At 55.5% G+C, this 22,935-nt stretch overlaps 2 protein-coding genes across 5 annotated transcripts in view; one reads left to right on the top strand and one right to left on the bottom strand.

The window, feature by feature from the left end:
• The window catches only part of AZIN2 (antizyme inhibitor 2), a 26,917-nt gene extending 13,731 nt beyond the window's left edge, over window positions 1-13,186 (bottom strand). For both annotated transcript variants that reach the window (XM_046903571.1, XM_040651738.2), the window contains exons 1-3: window positions 12,941-13,186; window positions 8,746-8,859; window positions 2,065-2,160 (exon numbers count right to left, since the gene is read on the bottom strand). The gene's annotated coding sequence lies outside the window, so the exon portion shown is untranslated. The remainder of the gene's footprint in view (window positions 1-2,064; window positions 2,161-8,745; window positions 8,860-12,940) is intronic.
• On the top strand, window positions 1,494-22,935 carry RNF19B (ring finger protein 19B). Of its 3 annotated transcripts, XM_046903600.1 has the most exons (11): window positions 1,494-1,552; window positions 10,146-10,304; window positions 13,323-14,009; window positions 17,348-17,553; window positions 19,287-19,431; window positions 19,827-19,989; window positions 20,319-20,433; window positions 20,541-20,681; window positions 21,029-21,236; window positions 21,844-21,975; window positions 22,173-22,935. In XM_046903600.1, the coding sequence occupies exons 3-11, from the start codon at window positions 13,414-13,416 to the stop codon at window positions 22,657-22,659; spliced, it is 2,193 nt and encodes a 730-aa protein (XP_046759556.1). In that variant the 5' UTR covers window positions 1,494-1,552; window positions 10,146-10,304; window positions 13,323-13,413; the 3' UTR covers window positions 22,660-22,935. The 3 variants fall into 3 exon arrangements, with proteins under 3 accessions (XP_046759556.1, XP_015153351.3, XP_046759555.1); XM_015297865.4 differs by lacking the exon at window positions 10,146-10,304; XM_046903599.1 differs by lacking the exon at window positions 1,494-1,552 and having other exon boundaries at window positions 10,058-10,304.

Genomic DNA, 22,935 nt, shown 5'->3' with positions numbered 1-22,935 from the left:
GATGGTTTTATTACCTTTCTGCACTTCTGCTCAGCATTTTCCATCTTTTGAAGGCAAGTTTATGTTTCTTCTGCATTTGTGGTGTTCTTCCCTTATTTCTTTTGATGATCGATGTTAAATTATGCTCTTCCTCATTGTTTGGGAGCCTGTCCTTTTGCTGCTTGCCTACTGCTGCTTTCAGAACCTGTTCTGCCTGCTCCTCCTGGCTTTCCAGTGTGTGGGATGGCAGCTCTTGGCTCTCTGAGCTGGGCTTCTTCCAGTTGATCACCAGCTTACCCAAATGCAGAGCACAAAATGAATCGTTGGGGTGCTGTGAGGAGGTTGTTTAGCTCCAGCGAGCCTCTGTCCTCTGTAGTTGGATCTGTTCTGTGACCTGTCTCTGTCACTGTGACCTTGAATGTTTTCCGTAGCATGTGATGCTCTGCAGGTGCTGTAAATTCCTTCTGTTCAACAATTTCACTCCAGCAAGCTGCTTATCAGGCACTCTTTTGAAAACTGTGTTCATATTTCATTTTGAAAATTATTCAGCAACTATAAAAGGGGAAAATTCCTATTTATAGCACAAGAACTAGCATCAAATAGGACACTGAATTCTCACTGATAGAGGAAGTGACCTGTTCTCTAATGCAGCAGTATTTCTGCTGAAAAGAAACAGCATCTCGGGGGGGGGGGGGGGGGGGAGGGACGAAAAAGCCTTGGGCCATCTCTTTCCATTAAAGATGTGCTGCAGACCTAAAAATGTAGTATCTGGCCTTCTCCCTTCCTGCTGAAACCATCTGTGAATGATACTGCAGAAAACCCTCTCACTGTGGATTTGTGGTTGGCAATAATGAGTCTGATGGCTCCTGATGGTCTGTTCTGGAGTCAGTCTGAAGTTTCTGATCGATATCTGCTCTCTGACCTTGACCAAGGAGCAAAGGCATGTCCCCACAAAGAGTATGTGCTATGGACAAGTAGCACAAATCCCTGGCTGGGTTAGAGCTTGCGTGAGGGGTGTGTGTGGCATACACCTGTACAGCCCTAGTACAGAAAGAGCACGTGGGACTGAGGAACAAAGAACTGGCAACGCATGGGGAAGGTGGGAAGAGCACAGTGCTGGTGGCCTGCAGTGCCACATAGAGGCATGTACTGTGACAGCTGTGGAGGTGACTGCATTTCATCTGAGCCTGCCCTGATCGCAACTCTGCTCTGCTTTCCCTTCCCCTGGGCATGGTGAGCCTTCCCCCGGGGCCATGCTGGAACTGCTGCCATTCCCTGCTGTCTCCTCTATCCTTCCTATAGTCTTCAGGCTCCTTAGCAAGAGCTGCAGTGGATGATACCAAGTGAGGCCCTAAGAGGTGGAGGACCAGAGGATGGGATTCCCCTTGTGTTGCTGTGGAAACCGTTGGAAGGGAAGCAGCAAAACCAGGGCTGGCAGGGAGTGCTGGGCGGTGTGCGGGGCGGCTGCAGAGGCAGGGCTGTGCTGACATCACGTGGGGAGGCGGCGTGGGGAAGGGAGAGCAAGGGAGGCTGCAGAGGGAAGAGAGCTGCATCCGACTGGGCTCCAGGCAAGGTAAGAGACCCCAGGGGAGCAGGGTAGGGTGGGTTCTACGAGTGGCTGCAGGCTCAGAACCTGCCTTGGTATCCTTCTGGCTAGCATGCTGATGTGGGGGGTGTTCCTGGGCAGCAGCAGCAGCATTATACAATGCTCTGACAACCTGGCACAGCAGGGCTGGTCTCTTAGGGACCTGGTCAGAGCCTGGCTGCCTGATGCAAAGCTGCAAACGCGTCTCCCCCAAGATATCAGTATGTGTCACTCACTGCTGGGAAGAGCTATGCATACCTAAACCTCCAGGACTGTGCAGCAGCCCCAGTCCCTCTGGAGAAGGGGACTGGAGTTCCCTCTTTGGATTAGAGTACAAACCTTTGAAGAAAAGAATGAGAAGTTTGGAGACCTGGTCTCCCTGAGCTGCACCAATATAATAGGAGGCTGTAAGCAGAGCTTGTGCACTGGAGCAGAGCCTAGCAATGTGCATTTGGGATGGGTATCCTAAGCTACACGTCTCAAGCAGTCTCAGGACTTACCCAGCCTGTGCAGGAAGCAGTCATTCTGGGGAAGGCAGCCTGGCACACATTTATCGCTGGGAGTTCTCTGGACGTGGATCCTGGGAATCTGCAGACCTTGGAGGCAAAAAACAAAGCCCTTGAAACGTTTTGCATGTCATGCTGGCTTTTAGCGTAACAGTTGCATAAGGGGATCCAATCTGTTAGCAGAGAGAACAAGGGGTGATGGTCACCTTAGTGCCCTGCAGCATCCTAGTGGTACCTACGTATTCAACTGGCCCAGGGGAAATTTCATCTCTTTCTACTCCAAAAGCTTGGCTTGTTTGTTAATGCTTGGAAAAGCTGGTGGTGTAACAGCTCTGATTCCATGGCAGAGGGACGTATGGACTTCACAGCAACAAAGAGGATGGGCTGGGCACACCTTTGCCCACCAAGACCCACACCGTGTATCTGACTAAGCAAAGAACTTAGGGAGAAATGCAGTCAGGAATGCCTAAGCATACATGAGAAAGCAGAATTGTAAAAAGGAGCATAAATATGCCTTAATTAGGGAAGGCTATTGTTGCAAGATGCACCACCTTCCCCCACACAGATGCTGGATTTATATGGAGCATTTGGGAGTGGCCCAAGTTGGCTATTCTGCTGCTTATTTTATGGTAACTCTGCAAAAAGCAACAGCTTGTGTTGCTGTGTGGGACTCCTGCAGCAGTGCTGTGCTGGAGGCCCCACACACAGAGGTTTTTAGCAGAGGGCAGGCTGAGGAGAGGTGGCAGGGCTGTCACCCAGGTGGCTGCATAGTCAGCTGTGCTGTGTACCTCTGACGTGGGCAGGGAGGGGAGGAGAGGCTCTGGCAGCAGCTCCTGCCAGCTTCCAGTGCTGCACAGGGCAGCTGGGGTGGGAGGGAGCCAGCTCCAGGTGGTCCCAAGCACTCCCAAATGAGACTCTGCCTGTCCTGGCTGCAGCCTGGAAAGGGTTAACTCTGCTTTTCTGCAGTTCCAGTCCCTGAGGTAGTTGCTGGTCATGCAGAACTGCAAACACAGCTATGGCTGCTTCTAGGTCGTGTTTCATCTTGATTTTTTCAAGGATATTCAGAATATAGTGGGGGGATGGCACCAGAACTGCCTGCAAGCAGAAAGCCCCAACCATCCCTCCAAGTCCTTGACCTTCCCCACTGTTCCTTCTGTTCACCCTATAACTTGCCTACACTGCAGAGGGGACGATCATGTGAATATTACACAGACTGGCATCTGCACATCAGCTGAAGCAGCTGAGTGTCTCCAACGTGCTCTGAGTGCCTTCATGCGATCTCTATTCCACAGCTGCGCTGTATTACATGGGTGTTTGTCCCCTCCCGTGGGCTATCACTGCTAGGCACAAGACCTATTTGTGGCACTTCTTGTGCTCTTTGCAAGGGAGGCAGAAGGGCAGATATTTCCACCTCCCCACAGTGCAATAAGTGGATGCACTGGGAGCTTGTGCTCTGCTGGCTCTTGGCACCCAGCCTGAAACAAACACCTCTCTGAGAAAATAGGGCTGTGGGCCTGCAGGGCTCTGCAGAGGGCCGGGGCACCAGAAGGAGCTGCCCTTGTGCCAGGGTCCAGCGAGGGCCCTGGGAGCTGAGCCAGGTCCTGTTGGACATTCTAATCCTTCCTGTTCTAGTCTCTCTTGGCCATGACTCCACTGCAGAGAAATATTTTCCAGTTCCTTTGGCAGAGGTACACACAGGCGCCTGCCCTGTGTTTGCTTTCACCCTTACCCAGTGCCTGTGAGCGCCAGCAGGGCAGTTGTGCACCCAGGAGCGCAGGTCAGTGTGTTCCCAGCGCTGTTCTGGGGTCCCCTCTGTCATCTCCCTAAACTTAGCAGAGGGAAATTCCACCCTAAGGTTGCCATTCCTTCGATACCTGAGGTTACTTGAGTAATCAACAGTTCCCTGTTTCTTAATGGAAATACGATCCCTTTAGCTAAACTAGCATTTCTAACATTTTATAAACCTGGCCTTAACTCTCATCTCTGGGGGGAAATCCAGGTGCACTCACCCAGCTTACACAGGACTTTGCTCCTTTTTTAGCTACTGCCAGCATCTTTTTGTTTTTTGAAACTACCTGGGAGAGAATGGAAGCACAGAGAAACTGCTGAAGTCATTTGACTCCTGTCAGTCTCAGCTGCTCTCTTGGTTCTGCTCCAAGAGCTCATCCTCCCTGCTTGCTTCTCCAAGGAAGGTGATGAGGACAGTCAATGGGATTCATGTGGCCAAGCGCATTGCTGATATAAATCCCAGCCCACAGGCTCCAGGAGAACTTGGCTCAGCTGCTGCCAAGAGAAGAAAAGCTTCCTATCATACAGTAGGCCCAGCGCAGGGCAAGACCAGGGCTGCAAGACAAGGTACCCATAGCAAGGCTCCATGGCTGTGAATAACACTTCCTTGCAAACACTCAAAGGCATCAGCTCCCTGGAGCTGGATTTCCACTGGCTCCATCTCAGGTGGTGAATGGCTGGATAGTAGTTCTGGGCTCCAGTTTCCTCTGACTGAAGGAGACCACAGTTTGTTCTGCCACAGGGACAGCAGAAACACCCTTACTGTGTACTGTTAGCATCTCTGCATGCTTCCACTATTTCCAAACCAAACAAGATCACAAAGAGACCCAAGAGAAATCCACTTCCCCTCTTCACTGGAACTCCTCTTTCTGCCTCCCCTATGCCTTTGTTGCCATCTCTTGCATGCCAAATGCAGGAACAAACACCGGCGTTTGGCAGGGCTCAAAGCCTTGGCTTCTCAGACGGGAAAGAGGCGTTCTTGGTCCATAGCCCAGAGACAGAGTTCTGCTCCCTGTCCACTGCCAGGTTATCCAGCTGCAGTTTTGGTGCTCATCCCATGCAGTGAGCGCTGCTCTTAATGCTGGGACCAGGCAGCACCCCTGGGTGCTGGGCTGTGAATCCAGGGGGAGCGGGTCAGAACAGCCAGGGCAGAAACCAGAGCTACGTGAGCCCTGGCACACTGCTGTGCTGCGGCCAAGCTGCATGTCCCAGCAGGAAGCGCAGGAGTCAGAGCTGCCCTGAGAGGCTTTTCCCCAAATACACATGACTGCAGGGGGCAGGGAAATGCAAAGGGAGGCTCTGTAAAGCCAGAATGCCTCTGGTTTGTGAAAATAGGGCTGTTATTGCCAACAGTTTTCCCCAAGAGATTGCAGAGCATAGCTGGAGAGGGATCCTGTAACTCACGGGCAGCTGGCATGCTGCCTTCCCACCAGGTGCTCCATCACTGCTTCAGGCCGTGACTTAGCATTTCCCCTACGCTGCTACTGCTTCCCTCTCCCCTGCCCATCTTGTTCTGCTCCAGGGCCACAGCACAGGATGGTACACAGGACTGTTGTGAGAGCAGTTCCAGTCTGAGCCAGGCTATAGGGCAGGGGCTTGGCAGCCAAGCATCAGGCTGAGAAAAGATCACATCTGAGACAAGAGAACTCTGACTGAGCCAATTCTCAGTGAGGAGCTCATACATTTCCCACCTGGTTACTGTTGGCTCGGCCCTCTGGAAAATGACATGCATTTTCCTTGCTGCTGGGCCAGCGGTCTGGGAGCACCACGCTGCTCTCATCCTGGCTGCTGGAAGGACCAGAATCACTCCTTTCCCCTTTCCACAGCTGTTGCTGGTTATGAAAATGGGAACATTCCCCAGCCAGTTCTCAGCAGGAACGGCCCTTTCCAGGGCTGACCGCATGGGCTGTTTCTTCCTCTTCCCTCCTGCTGTCACAGATCTGGGTACATTCTCATCCTGGTGAAGCACTGCCCTTCCTGGCTCCCTTTCCTCACACAGCACACAGGAGAGGCCCACAGCTCTGGCCTATGAAGGGGGGGGGGGGGGGGGGGGATGTTTATTATTTTGCCTCAGATCTAGAAAATTCTTGAGCCAATTATCCTCCCAAAGTACTGGGAAAGAAATAAGAAACGCTGGGATCTGCCTTGCCGGAGGGATTTACTCTGCAAGCCGTCAGACTGCAAGGAAACTGTTCTGACACCAACTGCTGTCCCAACAGCACGCAAGGAAGATCACACCTAGAGGAAGAGCAGAGGGCCGCTGTGATGGCATCTCACAGGACAGTCAGTATTTCTTGTCACATCAGACACAGAACCCACACGAGCACCTGCAGTGCAGAGAGGGAACGTTGGACAGAGCTCAGGAAAGACAGGAAGGAGACAGCAGGAGTCGCTGCTGCGGGGAGCTGTGGGTATCCAAAGCTTAGCAAGATCCACAAAGGGCCGCCCTACCCAGCAGGTCAAGCATTTCTCAGAAATCCCAAATGGTGCAACTGAGCTAATTCAGAAAGCAATTGGCTGGCTGGTGCCAAGGTCAGGCTGAGTGACTCCTTCCGCTCTGCCTTCCACTTCTGCTGGGTGAGGCAGGAAGCTGAAAACTCCCAGCCTGCTTCTGGGATTCCAGTCCATGACAGCGAGCTATCCTGTTTCTGGGTACCACAAACACATCAGCACCAAACCCTGCTGAGCTCAGTTCCCTTCTTGACTCCCAGCAGCACTGAGACAAAAATTTCCTCATTCTTCATTTCACATCTCAGGGAAAATTTCTGCCACGGGGTTGACTTAAATGAGAAGTTGGTAAATTCAGAAGGAAATGCTGCTTCATTAAGTAAGACACAACCTTTGGAACTGCTTTGAGAGTTTGAGTTAAGTACCATAACTGCCTTGGAAATATCCTAGTGGTTTCATAACCTTTAATAACAGCTGTACTTCTGTACCCAGACAAGGGTCATCAGACTGCTCTGCGATGGGATAAGATCCCCATAGAGAAACCAGGGAAGAATTCTCTTCCTGTCTTTCCCCTCCTGTTGTGACTGCCATTGCTCAGCTTCTGTAAAGCAAAGGAATTACCCAAGGCCAGTGTGGCATGGCCTGGACTATGGAGTACACCACAGGGCCTGTCCCCATGGATCTGACTTCAGTTTGAAAATAGGCTCTACAGCGTGGCACCCCTGGAGGTGGTAAATGCTTTGGGAGCGTAGCCTCTGAGACAAAGCAGTGAGACAAGGCATTGCTGAAGGGGATCCAGATAAGGACTGGCTCTGCTGATGGGAGTTGTGCTCTTCTCATTGGAAGTTCCCCTAAGGCATTTCTCTTCCCAGATGTCAACTGGTGCTTTGTGGCATCAGGGCTAAAACTCCTTTGAAGCCAAGCAGCCCCAGAGACAAACCCCAGCCACTACCTGCCCATGACAGCAAGTTCCTGGCACTCAATTCACTGGAGCCTTCTCCCATTAGCAGGTCACTGAAAGCTCTGGATTATACCCAGGCAGCACGGACACCGTAATATGCAAGCCCTGAAACTGCAGCGCCTGCTCCACTACACAGCAAAATAGGTCGTGCATCAGCAAATGAAAAAGGACAGATGGTGTCTGCTAATACAGCTTAGTTTATGGCCTGTAGGATTAACTCACTAGTTGTCATGCCTGCAGAAGATAGGAAATGGGTGGGTTGGGTGGAGGAAACAGCAGGCCCAGCCCTACCTGTTTGTAAGGTGCACAAGCTGGAAAGGATGTCAGAGATGCTGTGACGTTTTAAGATGCTGCCGAAGGACTGCCAGCATAGCATCTCTTCTGGGGCACTAAAGCTAGTGCCTTGCACCAAGCTCTTCTGTCCAGCTCCAATTCCCCCACTACTACTGCAAAGGTCAGGTCTGTAAAAAGAGAAAGATGCTCAGCCACGCAGGCATCCCCAGCAGAGACAGGGACACCACCTACAGTCTATGCACCAACAACCGCTCTGCAGGAGAGAAGCCACAGCTTCCTGCCCTCTGCCACCTAGGGGACAGTCTCCAGTTCAACCTTTTGAACTCCCAAGCACTCGTGCATCTGCAGGAGTGAGACAGAAAGCTGAGGCAGAAGCCTCAGGTCTTTTCAGTGCTTTCTATGTGACACACTGTTCTCCTTTCCTGGAAATCAGGCCAGTGCCTCACTCTGCACTCATTGCAGAAGACAAGCTCTGTGCCAGCACTGTCACTTCTCTGCATCTGCTGTCTGAGGGCAAAACAAACCCTTCCCCGGTTCCCCATGAATGATCCTCCTGAAGGTTTCACCTTGATCTTTGCTATCTGTGCTGTGGTCAGCTTTGCTCCAACCCTGCAGACACTGAGCTCCCCGAAACATAGCTGTGATCACAAGGAGAGGCTCCCAAGGCAGCGCTGGGCTCCAGCCCCGCTGTGTCTCTTGCTCCCCCCAAGTGTCACAGACAGGTGGCTGCCACTCGCTGCCAGAGGTGTTTGTCACCCCCACTGTCTCTTAACCACAACCAGCTGTCACAGGCACTGGGGTTTTCTCCAGTGACTAATTTGCCTGTGTTTATGCCAACACCAAACACGTAATTGTCTGTTTAACAGCTCGGGTGAGGAGGGAGTCTGGCTGCTTCCTTGTATCATAAGGATCAGACCAGCACTCTCCTGATGGCAGCACCCTGCTGGCTAAACTTTCTCAGTTATAAATCCTGAATCATTAGGGACAGCAGGTCACCAGGAAGAGTGAATTGAGAGCAGTGATCATCGTCACTTTTATCGCCAAAGCTGTACAGAGAGCATGCAGGACAGCAGATATATAAGCAAATCAGAACAGCCTGTGCTTTTATAACAAAAGGAAATGCTTTTGTAGAGGTGAAAAGCGTATCAGATTGCTATTATAAGCAGTTGCTTAATGCACCCTACCTTTACGTCATTACTGAAGTAGACAGCGTTTATCTCTACGTCCTTGCTCAGGTTCTCCTTTTGGTGTGTGTGTATCCACAGCAGGTCCAGACCCATGGCCCATCTGGCTGAGACCTGGGGAGACAGGATGCTGAGCCACATGGGCATCGAACCTCCAAGTTGTTCCCCCTCAGATCTCCCCACCTCCCACCTCTTTTATCAGCTGCTGACAAGACTTGCCATGTGCGTAGGTGGCTCCCAAGCTTACAAGATGATTCCCCACACCCCCCACCCCTACTCAAAAGTGTTCAGGATTTTGGAGGGGGGGGGGGGGGGGGGGGGGGGGGGGGGGGGGCAGAGCATTCCTCCGTCTGCAAGAGATGTGCGATGCTTTCACAGTGCTCCATGTGGTAACTCCCTCCCGGGATTTCACATGACAGCATCTTCCATGGAAAGTCACAGCAGGGAGTGGAAGATTGTCATGCAGTATGTGTGGGTGTTACGAGAGAGCAGAGTAGGATGAGAAGATGGAGGGGAGAGGGGGTGTAACCATAGAGCAAACCAGAATCCTATTGAAAGAGCCTTGAATTCCCGAGCCCAAGGCTCCCCTCTCCTGTCTTTTGCTCTTCATTTAAAAGAATGCCAGTCCTTGTCAGTCCTGCAGAGAAAAGGGGAATCAAACAGAAACATCTCTTTGTTCCCTGAACACGTCTCATAGGACCACAAGAGGCAAACAGAACATGAACTAACGAGATCAGTCCAAAGAGTGTGTGCAGTTACACACTGGGGAGAGCCCTCCCCAGCCACTGTTGTCTTCCCTGGAGAGAAATAAACGTCCACTAATGGCATCTTCATCTGAGAAATGATCAGAGTGCACTGTCATTACAAACCAGTGGTTCCCCAGGGCTGCAGAGAAAATGACCCCAGTGAACTTCAGCTCTTGGATATGCAGCTGCTACCTCGTGTATACAAAGCATCTCTCATTGCAGATCTCAAAGCTCTCAGAGTGAGAACCTCTCACAACCCACAACTGCCAGTCCTGCTCTGCACACCGCACAGCTGGGACACTTAGGGAAGGAGCACGGGAGGCCCACACACTCCTGGAGCAATGGGGCAAGGAGCCAGGACGTCACCACTGAGCTTTAAACTCCCTTTGCACTACATGGTCTGACTCCCTCACACCTCCTTCTTGATCCTCAGCCTATGGCAGCCTCTCAGGCTTGTTTGCATTGGTGCACCTCAGTGCACCCAGAGCCCTTCAGGAGCCCTGGCTCTGCCACCAAAGCAGGGCCAAAGGTCTCAGCCCGCCCAGAAACCAGAGCCGAGTCATTCCAGAGTGTTCCTGTTCAGCAACAAGGAAGAACTCCTCAGTTCGAGCTCCTGGTGGAAAGCCACTCCCCTCCTTTCCCATTTCATCCCAGATGTGGCCATTTTGGAAGGCAGCAACCTGAGCTGGATTTCCTCTGAACTCCATCTGCTCTGAAACACAGCCGGTGACCCATGAATAACTGCGTGTGCATTTGGGGAAAGAGGGAGAAACTCTGAGAAGACTTGTGAGCTTCCAGAGGAGACTGCTGCAGGTAGGGACTCACACATCAGTGCCAAAACGACCTGGAGGTTTCGGGCAGATTGAACTCTGTGTGTCCTGCAGACCACTGACAGGAGCAGCAGGCAGTTATTCCCCAGATATCTGAGTAACCAGGAAAGGGGGGAGGAGGCAGGCCAAGGGGACGTGGTAGAAGCAGGAGTTTCTGTTTCCTCAGCAGCAAACCAAAGCCAGTGCTTGTCTGCCAGGGCCCCACTGAAGCAACATTCCCAGCCACAGCACACCCCGTGCCCTCCATGCAAATACTCCCAGTCTGAGAGCAGTTTCACGAGCCCTTCTCGGCAGCCAGCCTCTGCTTTCACTCTCTGAATTACGGAGGGGAGTTTTCATTACATCACCAGGGTTCTTCCTCCCCGAAGCCTGTGTCAGAGCAGACACTTTTCTCTGTAGGGGCTTTCAGGGTGTGGGTGGCTGAGCCAGTTCCCTGGAAGGCAGCCCTGTGCCCCTGAGGTGGGCTCGATGCAGCTCAACCACCCATTGCCCCAGCTAGGCAGTGCAGCACACATTGGCCGCAACCGGTGCTGAGATGCAGCATTCCCTGTGCTGTTACTGGGAGCCTCCCTGGCAGATACAGCATTTCGGGCAGCTGTGCAAGCTGCCGGTGGCAAATCCTACTCTGACTGAAGCAGCAGGGTTGGAAGTCAGCAGCATTCCAGCTTTCTGCCAACGTAAGCAAGAGCAAATTTGCCAATCAGAGCTGAGATTCGTTCACTGAAGAACTTGAACTCTCTCCCTCTTTTGTTTTGTTTATATTTGAAAATGTCCCTGAGTCAAACAGCAGTCAGGCTGATGCCAGCTTCCCCTCAGCCCCAGGACACAGCTCCCAGTCCAGTGCCGTTCCCATCAGTGCTTTCCTCTCCCTCTTCCGTGTGCTCTCTGCCCCAGCCCTGCATGCCGTGTTTTGATTTAAATCTCAATTTGAATCAAAACAAACCACCGGCTTCAAACTGCTCCCTCCTGTGGAACGTGCTCCTGGCCAGGGCTATGGAAACTCCACGCTGAAGCATCTCAGCCACACGGAGTTGTTTTCAGGCAGATGGTACATGCAGACCGTGGTGGTTAGAAGCCCATAACCACCAGCATGCTAAAAGCACTGAATCCTCCCAGCAGTGTAAGGACTGGCAAAAGATCTGCACAGCACAGGAGCAGGGAGGCAGAGGATGATGCTAAAATCAGCGTGAGCCCCTCAGGTCTCCCCTTCCACCTCCCAGTCCCACTTGTATCACAGTACTTCATATAAGGGAATGAGGAATCCTTTCTGCCCTGTCAGCACATCACGAGCTGATGCCTTTCTCAGGGACTCCAGATGGTTTTGCTCTCTGTGGCTGCATTGCTGGTAATTCAGGCCCGCCTCACATGAGCTTTAGAGATGAAACCTTCCCACAATTAGTTACAGTCTGCTCTTATGCTGCAACGGACGCAGGGCTGAGCTGTCAGAGCGCTGTCTGGAGCCCCGTCCCACACACAGGCCCTGCCCAGGTTTCTCTATTTTGGTCAGGACTGTGATTTTTCAAGTGAAATCATCAAACCAAGACAGTCTCGGCTGCAGACAGGCAGCGACAGCCATTTGAAAGCGTCTCATACCCAGCCCATTTCAGCTAGGAACAGCTGATTTCAACATCATCTGGATTTACACTGATGTAACACCTCTCCTCTCCTTCTCTAGCCTTCCTTTCCCACCAGTGCAAGGGGAGAGGATCCTTTCACACATCAGGGCTCTGCATCAGAAGCATCACAGCTTCACCATCCGTCCACACAAGGTGGTAATGTGAGCTGGCAGCAGGGCAGGGATGGAGCTCAGTAACTCACACTACTTTGGGGCAAAGCACTCCCCAGGCACCCCTGTGATGTCACGGCCTCTCTTGCAGAACTGCTTGGCTCTCTTGCTAAACTAGCTTGCTCGTAACAGGGTTCTTGATCCCCATTTAGCAGAGTTTAACACTCCAAGGCCAATCCCAAGCATGGTCCAAAGCTTGCAGCTGGGCCAAAGGCACGTGCATTGTGGCTGGAATGCCAGAGTGTAGCAGAGGTGAGAGCGGGCTGACAGACAGGGAACAACTTGGATGCAGCAGGCAGAACTACAAGGAGAGCATATGGCAGGCACAGAACTAACAAAAACAACACAGAAAGTAACGGGAGAGCTGAAGGGGCGTTAGGAGGGAAGGAAGTTTCACATGTGCGCTCACACAGGTGATTTACTCCCTCTGTGCCTACATTCATCCTTCTATCAAGCAGAGAAGCATCGCTGTTATCTCTGCTGCACAGGCAGGCTCAGGGTCTGTGCCTGCAGCACGGCACCAGCACAGCACAGCACCCAGGTGCTTCCAGCAGCGCGGGCTGGGCTCGCTCAGCCTTGTTCTGCTGCCAGAGGCAACGAAAGGGGCCTCTGCACCAGGGAGGGAGCCCGGTGATAACTGAACGCGAATGGACTTTGCTGAGAAGTGGCGATATCCCGGAGCCACACTCGCCTCATCACAGAACGACTACGGGCTGCCCAGTGAGAAGTAGGCAGGGAAAGCAGCCCCTGCGGCGCCGATTTAACACGCACTCGATAGGCACCACAGACCTCCCCGCTTCACCTCCCCTCCACCACAGGAGGCAGCTCCTTACCGTCGGGTTCTCGCCTGTGGAGGAGAGGCGGGGCCTGCAGGTGTCCGTGGGCGCAGGGGAGCCCTGGGAGGGGATGGGAAGCCCAGCTGTGCGGCCCTGGAGAGCCACCACGGCGGGGGGAAGGGCTCGGAGGGGCCTCTGTGGGCACCACTCCCTCCGCTGGACCCCCAGCCCCACAGCTCAGCCTCACCGCCCGCCCCCCAAACCCTCCGCTCCACAGGCCCGCTCAAGGCGCTGCCCGCAACTAAAATGGCGGCGGCGGCTTCGCCTCGTGATTGGCGGGTCGGGCGGGAGGCGGGGCAAACCGCAGGGGGGCGGGGCTCGGGGGCGGGGCCTGTCGGGGCGGGGCGCGCTCACCGCTCCGGTGCCGCTGTCGTTGCAGCGCCCGTCGGGACGCGGTGTCCGGCGCCCGTCGCTCCCGGATCGCCCGCAGCTCGTTCATACCGTCGCCTGGCAACCGCCGCCCCGTCGCCATGGGCTCTGAGCGGGACTCCGAATCGCCGCGCTCCTCCTCCATCCACTCGGCCGCCGCCAAGTGCCCGAAGCCCGGCCGCCGCCGCCGCCTCTCCTTCCAGAGCGTCTTCTCCGCCGCCGCCGCCTCCGCCGCGGGCGGCCGCCGCCGCGCTAAAGCCGATCCGCCGCCCGCCGCCCCGCCGCCGCCCCCCGCCGCTCCTCCGGCCCCGCCGCCCCCTCCGCCGCCCCCTCCGCCGCCGCCCCCCGAAGAGGCTCCGGTGACGGCGGCGGCGGCGGCGGCGGCGGAGGGGAGCGGCGAAGAGGAGCTGGAGTGCCCGCTGTGCCTGGTGCGGCAGCCGGCCGAGAACGCGCCGCGCCTGCTGTCGTGCCCGCACCGCTCGTGCGGGGCCTGCCTGCGGCAGTACCTGCGGATCGAGATCACCGAGTCCCGCGTCAACATCTGCTGCCCCGAGTGCAGCGAGCGCCTCAACCCCGCCGACATCCGCCGGCTGCTCCGCGACTCCCCGCACCTCGTGGCCAAATACGAGGAGTTCATGCTGCGCCGCTGCCTCGCTGCGGACCCCGACTGCCGCTGGTGCCCGGCGCCCGACTGCGGGTGAGTGCGGGGAGGGGGCGCTGCCCTCATGGGGGACTGTGCCGGGACAGCTCGGGACGGGTCCCCTGTTCCTGTAGGGGCTGCTGCTGCCACAGCTCGGGGAGGGGTCCCCCGTCCCAGCGGGGTTCTCCCTTCCCATCCTGAGACCCCAACACAACCTGCAGCAGTGGGACCTGCTGCCCTGGTCGGGTGCCGGCTCCCCAGGCAGCTCTGGCCCCGTGCTGTGCTGTCAGTCACGCACACTTCTGTTCAGCAGATTGCTGTGGGAAGCCCTCATTGCAGGCTCTCTTTGCGTGGCAGGCAGCAGCCTGTGCAGAGGAGCTGGTAGGCCTGGGGTACCAAGATATCACACCGTGCTCAGCACCAGGATTTGGCCTTGGGGACTGTGAAAATGCAGACTAGTGGGGAGGATGTCATTTCCTTCATTTAAAAGAAAGCTTTTTCTTTTTCTGCACAAATGGGAAGCACGGAGTTTCCCCGCCACGTGTATCGCAGCAGGGCGTGCTCAGGGGCACTCTGCACCTTCCTGGGGAGGAAGGAGCTGCAGACGGTCCCTGTTTCCCAGCAAGGATGACTGCATGGCACAGAGCAGTGATGTTGACTCATTATCCGTTGCCCAAGCGAGGAAATATCTGCCTGTCCAGAAGTCAGCCCGCCCAGACTGGGTGACTGCACTTATCGGTGCGCGGCTTTCATTTTCTCTTCTCTTTTCCTTTGAACAAACTCTGTTGGGTTTCTATTTACGCTTAAGGCAAAGCTGCCCGGAAAAGGCCTTTTTTCAGGGAACTCAGAGAAGCGCTGCAAAGTTCAGCCAGAAGGGGTGAGAGGTGCAGCTCCAGGCAGTGTGAACATGAAAGGAAAGTCTGACCTGGCAGCGATGGGTGGAAAGCGTGGTGGGAGGGCTGTGAAGATGCAATCACAGTGTTGTCATCACAGTCCCATGCAAACCGGTTAACCTGTCCCAGATTGCCCATTGCAGGGCCTCTGAGCAGTGCTACACAAGGGCTTGTTTCTTCAGAGGGCAGCAACCAGCAGCTTTGCAGGCATCTGAGGAGCCCCAGGCTCTGGGTGTCCGGTGGTGCCGGGGCAGGGCAGGCCGTGCAGGCTGAGCACCAGGAGTGCCCCCTCTTGTAGGGGTGGAGCAAACCTGGCTCCTGAGCTCAGCTCTTTGGCACTGTGACATTTGTCTGCTTTGTGCTTGGAAGGATCCAGCCCAGAGTGGTGTCAGCTCTGTGAAAGGGCTCAGGTGCAGCCTGGCTGTGGGTCGGGGCAGACAGGTGTCACACAGCTCAACCCACGAGCCCATTAGTGAGGGGAGCAGTGCTGGGCATCCTCCAGCACACCACCCAGCCATGCCCTCACATGTGGGCTCTCTGCACTCAAACAAAGGCTGCTGGAATCATCCCTCCAACAGCAGGAGGAATTCATCACTCAATCCATTCTTCCCACCCTGTGCCTTCCTTCCTGCTTATGTAGAGTTGGGCTATGAATTATTTACTGCGGGCTTTCCCTCCATACTGGTGGCACTGCACCCAAACCCAGCAGCAATGTGGGCACACAGCACTGCTGGGCAGGACGCTGCTGCCCGGTGCGGAGCTGCACTGTGGGACAGTGGAAGCTGCCAGCCCGGTGCACGCCCGCAGCATCCTGTGCCTGCACACCTACTGCAGTCTTTCGTAAACGGAAGAGCTGTGCTGTGCAGGAGGAGTGCCGACACAACACCGGAGCGCGTTGCCATGGGAACGCTGGGCAATGGATGCACCATCAGTCACAATACACATAATTTTCTATATTTGCAGCGTTTCCCCCCCCTCCCTGCTACAATCAGGCAGCAGTGGAGAACAACAGAACCTTTAAGCCCACTGAGCTGCGTGGGCTGAGCAATGTGAATGGGGCTGAGGATGCTGCGGGGCTCAGCCTCCCAAGGAGCAGAGTGGGGCCGTGGCTGTCCGGGCAGCCCCAGCTGCTGGGGTCTCAGAAAGGCACTCAGTGTCAGTTTCCCCTTTCACCTCCATTGGGCTGAGCCAGAGAGCACCCATTTGACAGAGGGAGGTCAGGTGGGCTGGATGTGTCAGCTGCTGCATCCTGCACAAGAGCTGCTTTCTCACTGACCTTGACTTTGGAGCCGTTCTTCCTTTCTCTCATAGAGAAAAGCTGTGTAGGTTTCAGGCCTGTGGGCTTGTTCTTGCTATTTGTTATTTCAGTTCCAGGAGAGAAATGTAAAACGCCGAGGATTTCTCATTTCTCATGGGAGTATGTAGAAAAACCCTAAATCTCTTACAAGGCGTCAGCCCGGAGCATGAAGTCACTCCACGTATTATGGGCTGCTCCGTGTTGCAGGGCAGTAGCTGCGTGGCAGTGGCACAGTGAGGATGCTCAGCAGGATTCTGCCCAAAGTCACACAGGAGGGCTCAGGGCCATCGCCCCACACCACCCTCATCCCACCTCCCCACGATGCAAAGCCCACCGCCGTGCCTCCAGCCCCGCGCTCTGCCCAGCAGCATTGTTTCTTTGGCAATTATATCGTACCCCAGCATGAAGAAGTTGCTCCAACTCCCACGGGATGTGAATCATTGTGGTGTGACACATTCACTGGTTCTCACGCTGCAGCCTCCGAGAAAAGGCAACACAACTTGAGCTGTACGAGCTCTAAATATAAAACCCTAAATGGGAGTTGTTCTCCTCCGACCACTGACCAAAATGCTGGGGATGGTTGGCAGTCTGTGCTGGAGGCCCTCATCCCATAGGGAGGAGGTCAGCGCCGTGCAGCGACCTGTGAGCACCCTTCCTTGGAGGAACACCATGGTGCCATCCGAAGGGGCTGATGCTCCAACTCCCTGCCTGCCCTCACGCTGTTGGTTTTACACCCATCTGGGCTTAATCCAGAAGCAGGATCATTATTGTCTGTGCAGTACTAAAACTGTACCTGGCACAACTTCAGCCCTCCTAACCCCTCCAGGCCACACAGCCACCCTCACTCCTGGCTGTCCTGCAGCTGCTAGATGTAGAAAGGAGCATCAGAGCCCAGATCAGCAGAGAGGGCAGGCAGGGTGAGCATCGATCGGGGGAATTGACAGTGAGAGCTGCCAGTGCTTATTGAGGAGAGAACTCGATATTGCAAGCTGTCTGTATAAAGGAAGCTGCCCCAAGTAACCCAATTAGCAGCTCTTAATTTCAGGCCCTGCAGTGTGAGGCACAGGACTGGAGAGCAGGAACGTGTGAGGAGCACAGGGTGGTGCAGCACCCTGCAGTAGAGCCCCGCAGTACCCAGGCAGCTCTGCTGGTCACAGAGCTGGGCAGCTCTGCTGTTCTCTGACTCTCCACATCTTCCTCCCCAGCTATGCAGTTATTGCCTACGGCTGCGCCAGCTGCCCCAAGCTGACCTGTGAGCGGGACGGCTGCCAGACGGAGTTCTGCTACCACTGCAAGCAGATATGGCATCCCAACCAGACGTGCGACATGGCCCGGCAGCAGCGCGCACAGACGCTCCGGGTGCGCACCAAACACACATCAGGGCTCAGCTACGGGCAGGAGTCCGGGCCAGGTAGGGGCTTGTATATGTGGGGTCACTCTGTGCTGCGAGGTGGGGGTAGGGAGCTGCCATGGGGCTGTGATGGGGTGGAAAGCACAGCAACAAGAGCAGAGCAGCAAGGGCCTGGGCTGCAGCAAGTGAGGATTTGCTCAAACGCAACAGCTGTGGGCACAGAAATAAAGGAAAGAAGCTGCTTACCTTCAGAAGGCCACAGGGAGCTCCAAAGAAACACCCTCACCTCCACTGCCAGCCCTTAAATGAGGGCTGGGAAGGGGTGCATCCTGGCTACACCCCTTCCGGTCACTCAGCTGCGTTGCACACACCTGAGCTCCCCTGGTTGGCCCTGCCTTCCCACCAGGTGCTCCATCACTGCTTCAGGCCATGACTCAGCATTTCCACTGCAGGGGCACAGCTGAGGGTCTCCAGCTGTGCAGCTGGGAGGCATTCCCCAGAACAAACCTGGTGGGCTGCTATAGAAATCAGGGTGCGAAATGGGACAGGAGGGGTGACGTGCTCAGTTTCTTCCTCCTCAGCTCTCCTCATCCGCCTCAGCAATGCTTGTGGCTGCTTTGATCTTGAATGCTTCTTACCGAGCTGGATGTTGAACAAATAGATGCTTCTTACAGCTGCGAGTTCCAATTTGCAGTAAAATGTAGCCTTAATGCCCAGCCGTGTTTGGGGAGGCTCACTGTGGGGTGTTCATAATGTCAAGCACAGAAAACATACCAACCCACAGCCTCCAGCACTGCCTGGTGGGGGCTGCTGTGTCCACAGAGCTTGTTAAAAATAGCTGTGGTGACTCTGGGAGTGGGCAGCGAGGCCATTTCTCCCTACCCCCAGACACAGCACACTGCAGTACGTGTCATGTTGGTTCCTGTGCTCAGAGTGGGGCTGCCCGGACGTGGCTCAGCCCTGTGCTGAGGGTCAGCGTGCCGTGGTTGCACGGCCCCAGGGAGGGACAGCGTGGGTGCTGCAGTACACAGCAGTGAGCACAAAGCAGTTCCTGAGCTTTTTCACCCTCCTAAAGGAGATCCCAGCCAGGAGCAGCTGAGCCACTGAACGGGAGATTCTTTGGGACAGTGGTTTTTCCCACCCCATTCCTGCTGGATTCGGTGCAGTGATTAATGAGGTGTGAGCCGGGCTCTCAGCAGCTGGATCTTGTGTTGCTGAGGGTGAGAGGCTGCCAGCCTACACCACAGCACAGACAGCCATTGCATAACCTGACCAGATGGTGCCCGAATGAAGGAGGAGGTGGAGGACCCCCACCCTGTCAGGGCACCATCAGCACCCGGCTCTGCAGCCCCTCCGGCTGCTCCCAAAGGCCAGGGCAGGGGCCTCCATGCCTTGCTGCCCCAGTTGCTCTGCTGCTCTTGGCCCATGAGTCACCTTTGTGCAGCTATTTAATAATGGCTCTGACCTACCCTGTCATCCTGGCTAGCGCAGAGCAGGCGTGACTTGTTCCCAGCACTGAAGCATGCTCTGAAACACATCCCATGCAAGGCCAGAGAGGGCTTTTATAGGGGCTGTTGCTCTCAGACCTTTCTGTCCAGGCAAATCGCTTCGGTGGGCACTGTCTCATCGCTGTTACCTTCTCAGTGTAAAGAGAAACTGAGGGCACAACCAACTGGTTGTACCACCCCCACCCTCTGTGCTAGCAAAGGTGCTCTGAAAGCAAAGGCTCCGTGTGTGAGGAGGGAGCCCCCCGTGCTCACACTCGTCCAACCCCATGCCTGCTTCCCCCGCAGCGGACGACATCAAGCCGTGCCCGCGCTGCAGCGCATACATCATCAAGATGAACGACGGGAGCTGCAACCACATGACGTGTGCGGTGTGCGGCTGCGAGTTCTGCTGGCTGTGCATGAAGGAGATCTCCGACCTGCACTACCTCAGGTGCTTTGCTTTCCGTCCTCACACCTCTCCAAGAATCCCTTGGCAAAACTCTCCTCTTTCTGACCCGAAGATCTGGGTTTCCTTCCCACCTTGCAGTAGAATGGAGGCTCTTCCGCACCTCCTGATGGCATTTGAGAGCTTATGGTGTGCTGGGTTATCAAACACAGCACGGCTGGGGCCGGAAGGGGCCTTAAGGCCATCTCTCTGAACGGAGTCCTGGCGGTGTGATAACCACCTTGAGGAGCAAATCAATCTTAGTGGGGGAGAAACCTTTTTAGTGTTGTCCACCCACTCCCTAAGCTTTGGGTTTGTTCGTATGGGAGTTGCCTTAGGGTTTCTCAGGGATTGCTCAGGTTTTAATGTCATTTCTTTCTTTTCTTCCTTCCTTCCTTAAGCCCCTCTGGCTGTACATTTTGGGGCAAAAAGCCGTGGAGTCGCAAGAAGAAGATTCTCTGGCAGCTGGGCACGCTGATCGGCGCCCCCGTGGGCATCTCCCTCATTGCTGGCATTGCCATTCCTGCTATGGTCATTGGCATCCCTGTCTATGTTGGGAGAAAGGTAAAAGTGGCAAAGCATGCTGTGGGAGCAGAGGGATCTGAGCTCAGGGCGTTCTCTCTGCTCGGGGCATCTGAGCAGCAATTAGGGCTCATAGGGAGGGTGGGTCTCTTCATAGAACCCAAATTCGGTTATCTTTTCTAAGCCCTATCTTATCTCCTGGGCTTTGTATGGGGAGAGGAGGTGGTGGCTGATGGCTGAATCCCCTCAGATGTCACACTGTGCGCCCACCCTGAGCCGGGAGGAGGAACCCTTTTGGCACACCCCATGGCAGGGGCTTACAGTGTCTCCTGGTGTCTGCGTTCTCACCCAGTTGCCTGTCCTTCCCTCAGATCCACAGCAGGTATGAGGGGAAGAAAACCTCCAAGCACAAGAGGAATTTGGCCATTACCGGAGGGGTCACTTTGTCTGTCATCGCCTCTCCGGTCATCGCTGCTGTCAGTGTTGGTAGGTGGGCACTGCGTGGTTCCCTTCCAGCATGAGCACTGCTGGAAGTCCCAACCCAGAGAGTCTGCCCAGCAGAGCTTGGTCTTCAGCTCCTCTTTGCCCTGCAGGTATCGGGGTCCCCATCATGCTGGCTTATGTCTACGGCGTCGTGCCCATCTCGCTGTGCCGCGGTGGGGGCTGCGGGGTCAGCACCGCCAATGGGAAGGGCGTGAAGATCGAGTTTGATGAAGATGATGGACCGATCACAGGTAGTGTGACGGGGGGGGGGGGGGGGGGAGGGCAAAGCAGGACCCTCTCACTGCCTCTTGTATTGAGGTGATGGGGGACTGGATAACTCCCAGATCTGAACATCAGCCGACTTCAGTTTAGCCCGGAGGAGATAGAATTATCTCCTAGATAGAATTAGAAGGGACCTTAAAGATCATCCAGTCCCAACCCCTGCCATGGGCTGGCTGCCCCCAGCTCAGGCCATCCAGGGTCCATCCATGGCCTTGGGCACCTCCAGGGATGGGGCACCCACAGCTCTGGGCACTGCCAATGCCTCATTGCCCTCTGAGTGAAGAATTTCCCTGACTCCCTCTGTCCCTCCCCACAGTGGCTGACGCCTGGCGAGCCCTGAAGAACCCCAGCATTGGCGAAAGCAGCATCGAGGGGCTGACCAGCGTGCTGAGCACCAGTGGGAGCCCCACGGATGGGCTCAGCGTGATGCAGAGCAACTACAGTGAGACAGCCAGCTTCGCAGCGCTGTCGGGTGGCACGCTGAGTGGTGGTGTGCTCTCAGGAGGCAAGGGGAAATACAGCAGGTGAATGGGGCAGAAGAAGGGGATGGGGTTCCCGGGGCTGTGCTGGCTGAGCAGCTTTATGTCGGGCTCTGCTTTCCAAGTCGGGAGGTTACACCACAGTTTTACACCATGGCTTCCTTCTCAGCTTGGCTGCTGGGTGATTGGAGACGTGCTGATATGGCAGCCAAGATAGAGCCATGGCTCCGTGCTGCTTCTGTGGAAAGCTGTTCTTCTCAGGAATTACATGAGTCATGGATACAAACACTGCTTCAACTTTGTCATGGAAAACTAGATGGATTTACCTAAATGGAGCCAAAAATTAAACTAAACGAGGGGAACCATCGGTGTTGAACACCGCTATGCCAAGCTGGGCCAGAACCGAGCCTTTTGCTGTCCATAGAACCATAGAATGGGTTGGAGGGGACCTTAGAGACCATCCAGCTCCAGCCCCTGCTGTGGACTGGGTGCCCCCCAACAGCTCAGGCTGCACCGGGCTCCATCCAACCTGGCCTTGAACACCTCCAGGGGTGGGGCAGCCACATCATCCCCCCCATGGCACACGGGGACTGTTTGGTGCTCCCTGGGGACCACCTGAGGCATTTCTGAGCAACACTCTCCCTTCCCGCAGGCTGGAGGTGCAGGCGGACGTGCAGAAGGAGATTTTCCCCAAGGACTCTGTCAGCCTGGGGGCCATCAGCGACAACGCCAGCACGCGGGCCATGGCCGGCTCCATCATCAGCTCCTACAACCCGCAGGACAGGTGTGTGGTGTGGGCGTCCTGGAAATGTCTGCGCTGCAGTGGGTGGTGGGGGCTGCAGGCTGCTCCCTGGCGGCTGCTGGCTGCATTGGTGCTGTGCCGGCGCAGGAATGGAAGCACGAACCTCCTGCGCTGTGATGCGGTGCCCGTGGGTGCCCTGGGCTGCAGCCGAAGTCACGCAGGGGTGCTTGTTTCTGCAGGGAGTGCAATAACATGGAGATCCAGGTGGACATCGAGGCCAAACCCAGCCACTACCAGCTGGCCAGCGGCAGCAGCACAGAGGACTCGCTGCACGTCCACACCCAAATGGCAGAGAATGAGGAAGAGGAGGAGGAGGAGGGAGAGGAGGAGGAGGAAGAGGAGGACGGCGAGCGGGAGCAGACGTGCAAACACCAAAGCTGTGAGCAAAAGGACTGCGTTGCCAGCAAAACCTGGGACATCACCCTGGCACAGCCTGAGAGCATACGGAGCGACCTGGAGAGCTCGGACAGCCAGTCGGACGACGTGCCCGACCTCACCTCGGACGAGTGCGCCTCCCCCCGCTCCCACAGCGCGGCCCCCTGCCCGCAGACCCCCAGCGCCAGAGGTGCTGAGAGCCCAAGTGCCCCCCTGAGCCACTGTGCCCACGCCGAGGGCTGCAGGCTGGACGAGATGGTCACACTGGAGTGCATCGAAGCCCGGGTGTGAGGCGCCCTCCTGCCCGCAAGCACACTGCTGTCGTTGCGCCTGCCGGGGCAGGGCTGTGTCTGTGGCTTCTCCTTGCAGCCCCACCTCGCCTCGGGGAGCTGCTGTTTCTTACATGACAAAAAAAAACAAAAACGGAAAGAATGCCCCCCGCCCTCTTTTTGTTTTAATTTATTGGTTCAAGCTCTGTGAGGTGTGTACGAGTGTAAATATGTACGTGTGTCTGTACGTCTGCAACCGTCCTAAGGACTATTTGAATAAAGACTCTGGTTGTCCTTC

The sequence above is a fragment of the Gallus gallus genome, chromosome 23 (genome assembly GCF_016699485.2).
Source record: "Gallus gallus isolate bGalGal1 chromosome 23, bGalGal1.mat.broiler.GRCg7b, whole genome shotgun sequence".
In the NCBI taxonomy this organism is placed as follows: Eukaryota; Metazoa; Chordata; class Aves; order Galliformes; family Phasianidae; genus Gallus; species Gallus gallus.
Note: the sequence above shows the minus strand (reverse complement) of the source record. Positions and strands in the feature narration are given on the sequence as shown.